Raw genomic sequence first — 13,892 nt, forward strand, 5'->3', positions numbered from 1 at the left:
CTACCAGCCACCCTTCCTTCCGCGTGCGGTAACCAACAGTTCAGGTCCCTGTGCGTCTGTAGCAGCCAAATATGACGGGGTAAAAGGGTGGTCCACGTGTTGGAGAAAAGGAGGGACCAGGTCTGGATCCTTCTACGTGACCTAGTCCTTCTAACCATTCATTGTTGAGATTCCCCTAGGGGGACACGCTTCACATCCTTGAAATTTTTTGACTTGAACCTCGCGTCCGTTCGCCCCCGCTTGGGCTTCGAAAATCTGTCGGGGCTTTGGCATTGACACCGGCAGGCAACCCTCTAATCTCTTGTAAAGGCTTAAATGAGGGGACAGCTGAGACTCTCTCGATCAATTGACCAATCATTGGCCACGATATGCACCAATTGCTCATCCTGCGAGCCCTCCTTTAGTTTTCAAATCTTCGAACGAGGGTAAAAAAATTTCCCATCCACCTGTGACTTGCTTGCTATCCACATGGATGTTTCGTGGGCCTCGCATACATGGACAATTCCATGAATCCCGACTAAAGACGCGAGGGGGGAGAAAAGCAGTCTAGGGCCCACGCCGAGTCTGCTCCATTCCGTGAACGCATGCATTGCCCCCCATGGCTCTCGCCATGAGATAACCAAATCTGCGGTAGCGTAAAGGGTGGTTCCTACCGTCGGCAGCTTGCAGATCTCGCTGCGCAGCACAAAGGGAGCGATGCCGAACATGGTAGCAACTATATCTGGGTATTATTGTTCACGGACCAAGCCATTAGCCTCTTGACAAGGGAGTAATATGATATTTCGTCCCCGTATATGGAGCAGGCCTTCAACAAATAACTAAGGCTGAGATCGGAGGCTTGCGGGGCGATCGAATCCTGGTCAGGTGGCGGGCACCGTCTTTACCACACCCATGGTGCTACAGAGTCCGGGGTCCCCGTCGAGTGCGCGAGCTTTCCAGGCCATTTTTGTAATGGGGGTTTCCAGGGAGCTTCTTTGGTACTGCAGTTTTGTAACACACAATGCATGCTTCATCCATGGCGTTGATCAAAGATATCAGCGCACGGTATAGTATGAAGCAGTAGTGGTGGTCATCTTGAATTCGAAACTCCTGCCCCCCCATCTTCCTACGCCTTTCGTGGCGACATGGTCCAAACGTCGAGACGCGACTGGTTGGCTGCCATATGAGGAAGCCCGGTAGATAGATAGTAGCAAAGCGTGTGCAACGGAGAAGCGCAGAACGCGTGGCATGATTGGCGGGAACGGCGCGGCCGGCTAGGAAAACTGAGTCGATTTGATGCCTTGATTTGAGTTTCGCGGACAGTTGATGTGGTGGGGGATGTTTTGTAATCTGGTAAAGCGCTGCCTCCTTGCATGACCGAATTATACCCGAGCGTTGCCGTCGTTGCCGTCCATGTCGTCCCCGGCCTAGTGTCGTCTCGACAGCATAAGATCTCTTCGCGTGGATGGAGGTTTGATAAAAAAGGACACCATCTCGCGTGCTTGAAGAGAGACAATGTGCGACAGACATTGCATCCCTCGCGTGTGCTTTGCGCAAGCAATGAGCGCAGCAAAACGTATGTTCGCGTGGTATAACTGTTGAAGTATATGCGAGGATGCTCGAGCACAGCAGAGACAATCTAACCCAAGCTCCCCGGAAAAAGTGAGTAGCTGCGGTGGAGTCATGGTCATCATAGTCGAGGATCAATTTTATTTTGCAATCGGCGGAAACGGAGACCTTGATTGCAAAAAGCAAGGGAATCCATGTCTGAACCGCAAAAAGAAAGTCGAGCCCTTGTTATCGTCTCCTGTCCGAAATTCGACCGGTCATGGTAGTCTCCATGGCGTGGAGATCTTTGGTGTTCGCCAACAATAAACGCTCCCTGCTCAGCACTAATATTATGACCGGTGGTATAGGTATGGTGGTGGAAGAGGCATGGATTGCTACCCCAATGGGAGTGTCCGGCTTTAGTTTCCACTGGCCATTTGCCCGAACACCAACATCGAGGTACTTCAAAGACGGACGTTGACAATTTGATTCAAGTCAAGGTGCCGCTACTGTCGCTCCCGCTGTCGCCGTATCTGGGAATTTGAAGCCGAGCAAACGAAGACGTCAAAATTTGAATAATGTGACAGCCAGGATCTGATCGGATCTGGAGTCAATCCAGACCGGGGGTTGGGGTTTCGGTCAAGAGCCAAAGCGATTGGTACTCTCGGACCCCATCGAACCTGGACCCTTCAATTTGATTAGAGGCGCAGAGGGTTTCGTCCCAACACCCGCGTTGACGCGGTTCTTGATGTCGATCAGCAGCCGACATGCCCCGTTCGCCTGCCCAGGATCAGAAACCGTATTTGATCAATGTCGGTTCCAAGTCGAGTCAAGTAGGCGTCAGTAGTGCATTAGAGCGCTCGATACTAATGATATTCAGCTGGAGTCAGTTATTCGTGACTAAGGACCAGGGGATCGCCAATTGGATTGAATCCGACTATGTGGCCCTTTGCATTGTTTTGTACAGTACGGAGTAGATACGAGGGCCCAAGCTCAGGAATTTAATATCAAAGTCTCTACCTCATCTCCACTGATTAGGATCATTATCAGCCCACTGTAGTCATTAAGAGCCGTTCATTTGAGTCGTAATTTAGTCACATTGGAGTTTCTGTGCGAGCGGCCTCGTTGTCGGAGTCTCCGAAGCCCACTTAGTGCGGAATCTTTGACGCCATTGCTGCTGGAGCGATCTGCCAGTATCCATTCGCTTGAAATATCAAATCTCCTCTCATTTGAGCCGAATTCAATCATGCCATTGTGATGTGAGGTACGAATATGATATTCCAGGGGGGTTTACGATGATCCTTGACTAGGACCTTGGAGCAAACAGGACGTCGGAAGGCTCGGCCCGCCCAAGACTGCGTCAGGGTTCGTGTTTGCTACTGGGACATGAGTAATTGTAAGCCACTGCGTCGCTTCAGACTTTTTCACCCCCCAAGCAAGAAGGACATTGTCCAAAGTCGATTCCAAAAACTTGAAAAATTACCATCTCATGAAAAGATTATAACTTCATTACATTAAGCGGCGCCCTTGGTAAGGCTCAGGTGACTTTGTACAGCAATGCAGCGATCAAATATAGCGATTCTATGGAAAAGGGGAATGAAAATGTCGCAAGCAAAAGATGAAAAACTGTACAGTTCTGGTGAAAGAGCACATACATAAGAAACTTGTAATCATGCTCTCGAGTCTTGACATCAACCGCTGCAAATGAAACAAGAGTAGGTAATTCGCAGAAATTAAATTAACAGCCAAATGCATCCATCCCGTTTTATAGTTCCCAACCCAAACGCCATTCATGATAGGGGAATAAGTGACATAGAAAACCAAACATCGGACCTCGATCATTAGGAAGCAAGTCAAGCGCCGAAAAGCCGATAGTGATAAAGGAACAACAAAAGAGAGCATAGAGGTCCCTAGCAAAGGTAGGCCCTAAACACTACCAGTGACAAATACCTCCCTCGCTATCATCCATGGCCCAGGTGCCTGCCAAACCGACAATCTCAATTGCCCCATCCGCGTGTTCACCCATCTTATTGAGAGTTGCAAAGGCGCTGTTGTCAGCCGGCCCGTTGCTGAGAAGTCGTCGAGCCCAGGCGTCAATTGCCGGCTCACCAGTTTCATCGCGCGCTTGCTTAAGGAACGGAATCAGCGCAGTGCCACCTGTGCCATGTAGCTTGCGATTTGTTGATCGACCATCTTGTGCTGAATGTGCAGCCGAAGCAATGTTCACTGTGCGTGTCACCTTAGGGCTTATTGAACGTGAGTGTGATCGCGACTCGCGTGACTGGATGATGATATAGCGAGAAACAATTTGGATGTGCTTATCCCGGAAAGATCGGAGCATGGCGAGACAAGCATCATACGCAATGCATAGAGCCCGGTCAGACTTGTGCGATTCGACATATTCTCGGATATTTGCCACATCAGAAACCCGTTCAAGGAATCTCCGGTGCGGCCCAGGCATGTATTTGCGCATTTCCTGGATGAAATTGTGCGACGAGGGCCGATTCCCGCTGGATCCGTCGCTCTCAGATCCTTCCGTACGCTTCTCGCCCGTGGGCCGGTGCTCGATTCCCAATGCAATATCAAAAAACTGAATCAAGGAGCTCTGCGCATTGCTACCGCCACTATACTGCACATAATTTGCGTTGCCAGTGCCGTCGTCGAAGATGACGCCATTGGGTAAGCCGGCGTCGGCCATGTTCTTGCTTCCAGCCAGGAATGGTCGAATCCTATGGTAGAACACGCGCGGGTCGCAATTGTCGTACATTTGTTGTAGAAGAGCGCCAAGCTCATCGAGACGTTCGGCGAAAGAGTGCAAGTTAGCAGTTACTGTGGCACTGTCGCCTCGCCGAGCAGCAGCGATGGCTGTCAACATCTCAGGGATGATAGGAGCCCCTCGCGCCTCGATCGCGGCGGAGACGAGGAAGAACCACGACTCGTCGAGAGAGCCGGTAAAGGTGTTGAGGGTCGCGAGGTTTTCTAAGCTATCAAAGGGTTCATCGAGGAAGAGCGGCTTGAAATTCCAGAGCACGACGGCTGCATAAGTTGCTACGGGCGGTAGCTCGAGATGCTCGCATGTCTCCAAAAAGGGAATTGAAATGCAAGGCGGGACTCGCTATACGGAAGTAGATGTCAGCGATCTGATATGGTGGCTTCTCTCATGTGGTCTTCCAAAACTAAAACGATTGCCAAGGTTATACATACATCTGCTGGACGTATTCCACCCCAAATATATCCATGTACCAGGAATGCCAGGACCTGGTGTGCTCTGCGCCACTCTTCTTCAGTGCACAGCCGATCTGTTGAAAGAGTGGGTAGTCGGTCAACGACGCCACGCAGCCGCTTGGTTAATAATAAGCCTTGCAAATTTGCGACAATGCTCTCCCATTTGGCATAATATGGGTCCGGGAGTATTTCCAATGGAGGCTGAGAAGGAAGGAATCCATTTTCGGGAGAGATATCGTAATCCCTGATATCCGGAATTGAAGGTAACATTGCGCTGGATCCAAGAATGCCCCAGGCACGAGATCACCCCACAAACGCCGGCTGACTCTCAACGCCCAGGAGAAAGTGGCGTCACCACCAGATAATTTGGAGGAATATGTATTCAATAAAAAATTTGACGGAGTTGATACGTTGAACGTGGCGGGAGAGTTGAGAGTAGATAATGGGAAGGTTGCAATTAGGCGTAATGGGAAAAAAAATGACGGAGCAGCGGATGCTGGGGACGAGAGGGTGTCAATTAAGGGCCAGCCTGCCGGATCATCCCACGCCTCCCGAAAAATATGTAAATTAATGGCGCTGAGAAAGCAAGTTGGAGGGGCAGGAGGGACAATTTTCCGCGGGTGCGACTAGCCGGATTCGTCATCCCGCGTTTTGCAGTATTTGCCCCAAGTCTCCATATATCGGAGCGCCTAAATTCCCTTAACCGCTCATTCTCGTTAGCTCTGGCAACCTGTAATGGTAGTAAATGCGCTCGACCGGAAGGACTATGATGTTGCCAGTCCCGTCGTACCATTCTTCTTCCCATCTTGGTCCCTGATGAGTAATAACAGTCAGCTTGATCGATGATGACATGACAGGGTCATGTTGAGTGGCCAACATGATCCAATCCTCCTTTGATTATAGTCGTCTTCTTCAGCTAATTCGCCCCAAATAATGACTGCCAGTGAAAGACTAAGTTAAACAGAACTCTGTTGAGTCGTCGTAGAGTTAGCAGCGCTCTCTTTCGCTCTCTTCTAATCCCTGAGGCGCCAGTCGACCTCCCGGAGAGGTAGGATTAGGTCGCCGGTTTCGCAACGGCCCAAAAAAGGCACCTTGAGGGTTGTTTGACCAACAGCGATTCCTGTCTCCATACGCGAGAGGTGGTAATAATAACGAAGGCCTGGACAATGAATCGCGGCCTGTCTGTCTGTTATGTTGGAGTTCGATCAACAACTGGGCCTTCAATTGGCCCATTCCGAGCTCTCTCTTCGAGATCAGATTTGTTAGTGAGTGACTTCCCAAATCCTACATGGGAACCTTGGCCTGGGTTTAGGACAACAACGAGATTGAATGTGAACGACAATGGGGCCTTCAATCATGGAGAAAAGACCATCGTTGAAGAAAGAAACAGATTGATTTCGCTGTTAGAAGGAAACGAGATGGCAGCGACGTAAAGGAATGTGGGCAATTTCGTGGGGTGGCGACGCCTTTTGCGCTGCCTTCCATATTTGGAAAACTGTCGATCCCTCCTCCTCTCCCCCACTTGCGTATTCCCAATGGTTGCACAGCATATCGGTCATAATTATTGCTGAATGAGAGGGTAGATGTCTGTATGAACACATATGAAATCTCAGCTGAACAAAGACCAAACCCCATGTGGGAGGATTTGGATCTATTTATTTCCGTTCGCAATCAGTCAATAAATCGACCGTCCCCCCCACCTTTGAGGTGATATCGGTTGGCGCATAAGTGGGGTTGAAACGACGTTGGAATATAATTGTCCCGTTGCAGCAACGCATTACGATATCCCGTTATTTGGATGAAATTATTGAAGGATCGTACTAATTTACAAATTATTCAAGATATCATGTATATAATCTATGCTTCATCTATCGTCGCGGATCATCCAAACCCATTCCCTTGCCAATCTTCTTAATCAGAGCCTTTTTCATGAATTGCTCACGTGCTAAACTCCGTGTTTGCTGGATTCATATCAATCTGCGTCAGCCCGCTTCCACATCTTAAATATAATCAGGTCAATAAACGTACCTTGATAAATGTGTCGCAGCCGATTCGTCCTTTATCCAATGCCCTCCCAAGAACAAAAAGCGTATCCGCTAGAGCCCCTTCTTCGGCACATAATTCGTAGAGCTGGCCACCGACAACAGTAGGAGCAACCAGTACATCGTCAACGCCAGGGACAGCCCGAGTACCAGCGCTTGAGATGACATGATCAGCCTCGCGTATGGAGTCATGAAGAATCTTCTCATTTTGTGCAAGTGTGCTATCGAGGGACTGAAGAGCACCGAGCTCCATCTGCAATGCCTGTGCAGCTTGTTGAAGGGCCATCTGTTGAGCGTGCAAAGACGGCAAAATAAATTGTCCCTGCTCGGTACTCTGGAAAAGCTGCTCCCGAAGCTTCGTTGAGAGAGCCGCGAGGAGAGCATCCTTTTCCGGATTAGGGGGAATAGGCGGCGCAGAAAGCGCAGGGCTATCCTTAGTCTGGTGAGATAACGATATTTCCAGTGGCGATGATATTAGATCTTGCACTGGTCGTATTTCTCGAGACTGTGGTGCTATGTCTGGTCCAGTAAATGGCTGTCGACCGCGCACAGATTGCTGCTGATCTCGGGGAGACATGGGCGGAGTGAATCCGGGCTGCAGGGCACCCTCAGAACGATATGGTTGACTTTGCAGATTACTGTGAACAGGCGGTAATGGCGGCATCGGTCGATACTGGGGTGCAGCATCGGTTGGAGTTATTGGGCCGATAGGGATCCTCGTAGTTCCGTGACGAGTTCCAGTGGCCGGAACCGGCTCCCTTCCCTGGTAGGATAGAGAGACCTGATCATTCTCATTTCTCAGGCTGCTCGATCGTTGCGGAGTGTAACGGCCTTGAGACTGCGTCGTAGTGACTGTACCATTTATCAATTGGCGAGGAGGACCATAATATTCGTTCGGCTTCCTAGGAAGTGTGGGCGGGTGTGTGGGCGGGTTTTGTGATTGCGTATTTGCGGGTTGGCGGGAGGGAGAGCCAGTCGCTTCCCCTTGAATTTCAAGTGACTTTGGCGGTGGTGGTGGAGGTACTGATGAGGGACTTTGAGTAGATGCTGTAGAAGGAGGTCGTGAAGATGATGGGGAACCAAATTCTGGTGGCAGAGGCGGCAGAGGAGGCGGTGTGTTCTGCGATTGCGAGAATGGGCGCGCATGCTGTTGGCTCGAGACAAGAGGGGGCTCTTTCGCAAACGCATCTCTCAGAATCGCAAGGAAGTCCAGAAGCGTCGATCTCTGAGGAAGAGATCGTCAGCTACAAATTCAGAAACTCCAACTTGTTTGAGCTTGGCCACGGGTAGGTCTCGGCCTCCATATGAGAATTTTTGTTGCACTTACGTCCCACATTCCCTCCCATTGAGCAAGATATGGATGATATATCCGCCCTTCTGCACTTATGTATTGGCCAGGTCGTATGATCATACCTGGAGCCGCTGTGACGTAGGCAATAGGTGACTGCCTTGGATAGGCGTGCGGAATCCAAAGTGATATGGGAAATCGATAGACGGCACCACGAAACGTGACCGGCAATGTGCCACTAACGAGGAGGAGAAGAGCAGATGCGCCATTCTCGTATGCTTGAAAAGTGCTCAATGTCAGTCAAGTAAAGCTCCAACGAATGGTCTTGTGAAATTCCGTACTATAAACATCCGTTCTCGGTGACAGTGAAGAATAAGAAGAGAGCGTGCGAGCAACGTCTGCGTAGGTTCGATTCACATCATGATATTCCTGACATTATATTCGATATTAGCGATTTTGATTTGTTTGTAGTCATGGTTTAAAACACACGCTTGTCAAAACACTGTAGAGCCAGTTCAAGACCTTCTGCGGGACCGCCGCCATATTCGTCCGGGGAAATGTTGGGACGCTTTCGGCCAGAATAGTGCCGCATCATCCACTTTCAGGCAACATGCTAACTTAAGCGCATAAGAGTCATCACGGGTCTCAGCGACGGATATCTTATCGCAACTTCGTCAAGTGTTCTTTGAACTTGTTGCTTAAGGCTGGAGGTTTCGAGCTTGGGACACGGGGTTCGACGCCAAGAACCGATGTCCATGTGGGGCAAGATGTCATTCTAAGCTAACAAGCTACTCGCCGAACAACCTCTATTGGTTTCACTTTGTGCCAAAGCGACAATTAATTCTACATGCACATTCCATTTCATTACTTTTGAATATTGTCAAGATGTGAAAAATTATTTCGAATTCATGATATCATCAACTTTCACAATTAGCGATTCAATTCATGAATCATCGCCCAGCGACTGGTTCAGATGGAATAGAGAACGAGAAATGTGCTTCATCCATATAGAAAACGCCAAAAAGAGTCCAGTCCAGGGGTTGAAACGCCTACGCCACGCCGCCCATCGCCTAACGAATTTCCAATTACGGGCTACTCAATGCTGGCTCCATTCGATACTGTCTAAAGCGATGCCCTCCTGGACGAGCTCCCAGAGCGGACTGAGCTCGCGCAAAAAGGTCACACGTTCCTTGACGGCGTTGAGAACATAGTCAACTTCGCCCTCGGTCGTAAATCGACCAATACCGAACCGAATGCTGCTGTGAGCACTCTCGTCGCTAGTTCCGAGTGCTCGCAAGACATAGCTAGGCTCCAACGAGGCTGATGTGCATGCACTGCCAGAGGAAAGCGCAATGTCTTTAAGAGCCATCAAAAGCGATTCGCCTTCAACATATGCAAACGAGACGTTGACACACCCAGGAAAGTGGTGCTCAGGGTCACCGTTTTGAGAAGTGTGCTCCATGGCAAGCAGACCATTTAAAAGGCGCTGCGCCAGAGCAGAAATCCGCTTGTGATCATACTATTGACTATGTTAGTCCAGGAGCCTCAAATTGAGTTGAACGTCAATATCAAAGAGGGCAAAAATAAGTAGAATCAGAACCCCTGCTGTATGCAATCACAACTACCGGCAAAGCCGGCAGATTCAGTCCATGCATGTCTAAAAATTATAGCATTTCGTCATATAAAAGAAGCGTCGCTGAGTAAAAAAAGGAAAAAAAGAAAAGCTTACCTCCAAATCTTCTTTGGCGAGTCGGCAAGCCTCGCCCATGCCAACAACAAGTGGCGGGGAAATGGTTCCACTACGAAGACCACGCTCTTGACCTCCGCCGGTGATGATGGGATCAAGGCGGACACGCGGCCGTCTTCTCACGTAGCAGGCGCCAATGCCCTTAGGACCATAAATCTTATGACCAGAAATGGACATGAGGTCAACATTCCACTTGTTAACATCGACAGGAATCTTGCCGACTGCCTGAGCACCGTCGGTGTGGAAGAACACCTTCTTTGAGCGGCAGAGTTTGCCAATCTCTTCGACGGGTTGGACCACACCGATTTCATTGTTGACAGTCATGATACTCACCAGGGCAGTATCCGGACGAATAGCTGCCTCGAGATCCTCCATCTTAATGAGGCCATTCGGCTGGACTGGCAGATAAGTCACATCGAAGCCCTCATCCTGCAGATGCCGACAGCTGTCAAGCACACACTTGTGCTCAGTCTGGCAGGTGATGATGTGCTTCTTCTTGCCTGAGCGTCCGAAGAATCGAGCCACACCTTTGATACTCATGTTATTACTTTCGGTCGCACCGCTGGTGAAGATGATCTCCTTGGAATCGGCTCCAATCAGGTTGGCAACATGCTCTCGAGCCTGCTCGACAGCCTTTTCGGTTTCCCAACCGTAGGCATGTGTCCGCGAATGGGGGTTACCATAGAGGCCAGTCATAAAGGGCAACATGGCGTCCAGTACCCGCGGATCCAAGGGTGTAGTGGCTTGCATGTCCAAATAGATAGGACGAGTTCCCTCGTCCATGATGGTGGCTTGTTTCAGAATGCCTGAGATGGAATTTTTTAACAATGACTGATCAAATGGACGTGATTGAGACGCTCATGTCATCCGACACATACCTGCAGCCGGGCTCATGACTACGTCGGCATCGACGCCGGTGCCAGGGACTTTTACATCCTCAGGCTTCTTTCCCGTCTGTGCGATGAAAGATTTTTGGTCTGCCTTGATGGCCGTCTCGACAGAGACCTGCGCATCGTCCTTCTTGGATTCGGAGACGTAGAAGCGCCTTCCGGGTCTGACAGAGAGACTTGCCACCGCAGCCCGAGCCGGAGTAGGCCGGGCGCGAGGGGTAGAAAACCGGCGAAAACAGACCTTTGAGGCCTGCCTCGCGGTGGAAGATGCGATGGAGGACATCCTGCACTCCACGAAGAGGAGAAAAGAGAAGAGAAAAAAGAAATTGGAAAAAAAAGGGTAGAAGAGTCGAAGCGGGAAAAGCTAAGAGGTTGGGACGAACAGCTCTTTCGTACTAATTGCGGCCATTTGATGAACAATTACCTAAGCGAAAAGATGACGATGTGGAGACTGTCAAATCACGTGCTCTTATTACCCGCTTATCGGCGTTCGGTGAGTCCGGCCCGAGAACTGTGAGATTGTGATTGGTCAATGCAGCTGGAAGCGGTCTTGGATTATGTAACTCAAAGCCAGCTCTTTGGAATCTTTCCCGATCGGGATGGACGTCATTGACAGGCTCCTTGCAGGGTTTAGAGAATAATCAGTACGGAGCACACGGAGTAACTCCTGCTATCCTGTAGAACCTGAGATTAAGAGAAGTAGTATGGTAGGTAGAGTGAGAGAAAAGAATAATATATTCCGTACTAAGGAAGATGATATGGAATGGTAAGGGACAAACATAAACGTGCACCAGGACCAATACCGTTTCCCCCAGGACATGAGCTATAAGTTGGCTCCCAGAAAAAATATACTTCCGTAAAAAGACTGATAATCAAATAGGGCGAGCGTGAGGAAATTCACCTGTGAATAATACCTGAGAATAATCAAATGGAGGTCCTTGTGAGCTGCAGATCGTACCGGGCACTCTTGGCTTGCTAGGGCGTACGCAAAAGTTTGGGTACCGAATACCGAGAGCTGCAGTCTAAGCCACTTCCGTTCGTCATCGTGCACCGCTTGGTTCACACCGAAAGCCCCAGTCGACGCCCGCATCGGATGCCCTGTTGACGACCGTTCTCCTTCTCCTTCTTCACTCTCTGCATTCGCTCCCCGATTAGTGCACTGGTCGCTTTTTCCTTCCCGCAGACCTATTGTTCAATATCCAAACTTCAACCCTTTGTCTCACACATTATTCTGTAGTTACTGAGTGCTGCCGATCACCATGAGTTGGAAAGGTTTCCAGAAGGGTCTCACTCGGGTACGTTTACATGCTTATGCCTGCTCACGAGTGACAGCCTCTGAAGACCATGACTGACAATTTGTTAGGCTCCGCAAACTTTCAAAGCAAAATTCAACCTTGTACGTTTTTCTTGTGACCAAATGACCATTAACTCTGTCATCAGGAGAAGGGGTCATACCTTAGATATACCCCGCAGTGGGTAACGGGTCTTGCAGGCAGCAAGGACTGACCGGTAGAACTCCAGGGCGAGCATACCAAGGATGCAGTATATATAGATGCGGAAAGACGGTTCGAGGAACTCGAGAAGGTGGGTCCGATCAGCTTCCGACCCAGGTTAAATATGGAAACAGAACGCTGAAACGACCGTAAACAGGAGACGAAGAAACTCCATGACGAGTCCAAAAAGTGAGTTTCGCAGGGCGCAAAGTCACGGAATATTTTGCTAAATAGGTGTTATAGGTATTTTGACGCCATCAATGGTGAGCATATACTTGAACACTCGCAAAACTTGGTACCAATTGACGCATCTTTCAGGCATGTTAAACCACCAGATAGAATTCTCTAAGGCCGTTGCGGAACTTTACAAGCCTATCTCTGGGCGCATGTCGGACCCAGATTCGATGAAGATTGAAGGGAACCCAGAGGGAATCCGCGCATGCGAAGAATATGAGGCTATCGTCCGGGACTTACTTGCCACGCTGCAGCCAGAGCTAGAGATGATCGAGACGAGAGTAGTTCGGCCAGCAGACGAGCTGTTGGATATCATCAAGATTATCCGCAAAGTTGCGACTAAGCGCCAACACAAGCAGCTTGACTATGACCGACACCGTGCAACGTTGAAGAAGCTGCAGGACAAAAAAGAGAAGACGCTCAAGGACGAGAAGGCCCTGTACAAGGCGGAAAATGACGTGGAGCAGTCCACCCAAGAATACGAGTACTTCAACAACCTTCTCAAAGAGGAGCTACCCAAATTGTTTGCTTTGGAGCGGGAATTTATCCGGCCGCTCTTCCAGTCATTCTATTATATGCAGCTCAATGTCTTCTACACTCTGCATGAGAAGATGCAAGGCATGAATATTGGCTACTTTGATCTGACCCTTGACGTTGAGGCCGCTTTTGAGAAGAAGCGGGGCAACATTCAAGAGCAGGCCGAGGCTCTGACCATTGTGCACTTCAAGACGACTGGTGGCAAGCGACCGGGCCGGTTAGGCGGCGCTGGAAGCAAATTCGGTTTGGACAAGTCGTCGAGCTCGCCGGCTCGACGTCAGACCCTCGACTCCGCTTCAGGCCCGCCGCCGCCATACAGCGCTGCATCGGCACTGTCACCACAGAATTCTGGTTCTTCGCTAGGACGCGCGAATAGTACGGGCGGCGCTTGGGGGGCAGCGGCCAAAGCAAAGGGCGCTGCACCCCCACCTCCAAAACCCAAGCCGTCGCGCTTGTCTGGCGTGCCTGCACCTGAGACTTGCACGGCCCTATACGACTATGAGGCGCAAGCTGAGGGCGACCTGAGCTTCACCACTGGTGAAACCATTGAGATTTTGACCCGCACACCCAATGAGAACGAATGGTGGACAGGTAAAGTGAATGGACGGCAGGGGCAGTTTCCAGGTATGTCTCACTCAATGCCTGAAGCATGACCAAAAAAGGAGAATTCATTTACTTACACAAGATGATAATCAGGCAACTATGTCCGGCTCAACACATGACCAGGGGGTTGCTGAGCGATTGCTTTTCAGTTTCACCTCTACGAATACACTGGTGCGCGAAGCGAGTTTCTGGATGAAGCATTGCCTTGCTGGTCTTTGATTTCCACATCGCCTATACCACGTACACTTCCCGCGGCTCGTCTCTGAGCCCCGCTGAGCTTATCCCTTTACACCAATAATTTATGCA

The 13,892-nt window shown here is 49.9% G+C and overlaps 4 protein-coding genes across 4 annotated transcripts; 1 reads left to right on the forward strand and 3 right to left on the reverse strand.

Moving 5' to 3' along the window:
• Nucleotides 1-3,009: 3,009 nt before the first annotated feature.
• L228DRAFT_246425 (Indoleamine 2,3-dioxygenase subfamily) lies at nt 3,010-5,372 on the reverse strand. Its single transcript, XM_018332410.1, has 2 exons — nt 4,732-5,372; nt 3,010-4,642 (listed from the first exon to the last, which is right to left on the reverse strand). Exons 1-2 carry the CDS (start codon nt 5,020-5,022, stop codon nt 3,461-3,463), a joined length of 1,473 nt encoding a protein of 490 aa, XP_018189169.1. The 5' UTR covers nt 5,023-5,372; the 3' UTR covers nt 3,010-3,460.
• A 1,166-nt stretch (nt 5,373-6,538) lies between these two features.
• Nucleotides 6,539-8,777, reverse strand: L228DRAFT_246428 (UEV-domain-containing protein). Its single transcript, XM_018332411.1, has 5 exons — nt 8,572-8,777; nt 8,424-8,511; nt 8,122-8,360; nt 6,781-8,019; nt 6,539-6,713 (listed from the first exon to the last, which is right to left on the reverse strand). Exons 1-5 carry the CDS (start codon nt 8,623-8,625, stop codon nt 6,621-6,623), a joined length of 1,713 nt encoding a protein of 570 aa, XP_018189170.1. The 5' UTR covers nt 8,626-8,777; the 3' UTR covers nt 6,539-6,620.
• A 66-nt stretch (nt 8,778-8,843) lies between these two features.
• L228DRAFT_246429 (cysteine desulfurase) lies at nt 8,844-10,828 on the reverse strand. The gene is made up of 2 exons (XM_018332412.1): nt 9,812-10,828; nt 8,844-9,601 (listed from the first exon to the last, which is right to left on the reverse strand). Exons 1-2 carry the CDS (start codon nt 10,610-10,612, stop codon nt 9,179-9,181), a joined length of 1,224 nt encoding a protein of 407 aa, XP_018189171.1. The 5' UTR covers nt 10,613-10,828; the 3' UTR covers nt 8,844-9,178.
• Nucleotides 10,829-12,413: 1,585 nt separating this feature from the next.
• On the forward strand, nt 12,414-13,810 carry L228DRAFT_120942 (BAR-domain-containing protein). The gene is made up of 2 exons (XM_018328990.1): nt 12,414-13,607; nt 13,680-13,810. The coding sequence occupies exons 1-2, from the start codon at nt 12,473-12,475 to the stop codon at nt 13,703-13,705; spliced, it is 1,161 nt and encodes a 386-aa protein (XP_018189172.1). The 5' UTR covers nt 12,414-12,472; the 3' UTR covers nt 13,706-13,810.
• The last annotated feature ends 82 nt before the right edge of the window (nt 13,811-13,892 follow it).

Source organism: Xylona heveae (assembly GCF_001619985.1).
Source record: "Xylona heveae TC161 unplaced genomic scaffold L228scaffold_4, whole genome shotgun sequence".
Lineage (NCBI taxonomy): Eukaryota > Fungi > Ascomycota > Xylonomycetes > Xylonales > Xylonaceae > Xylona > Xylona heveae.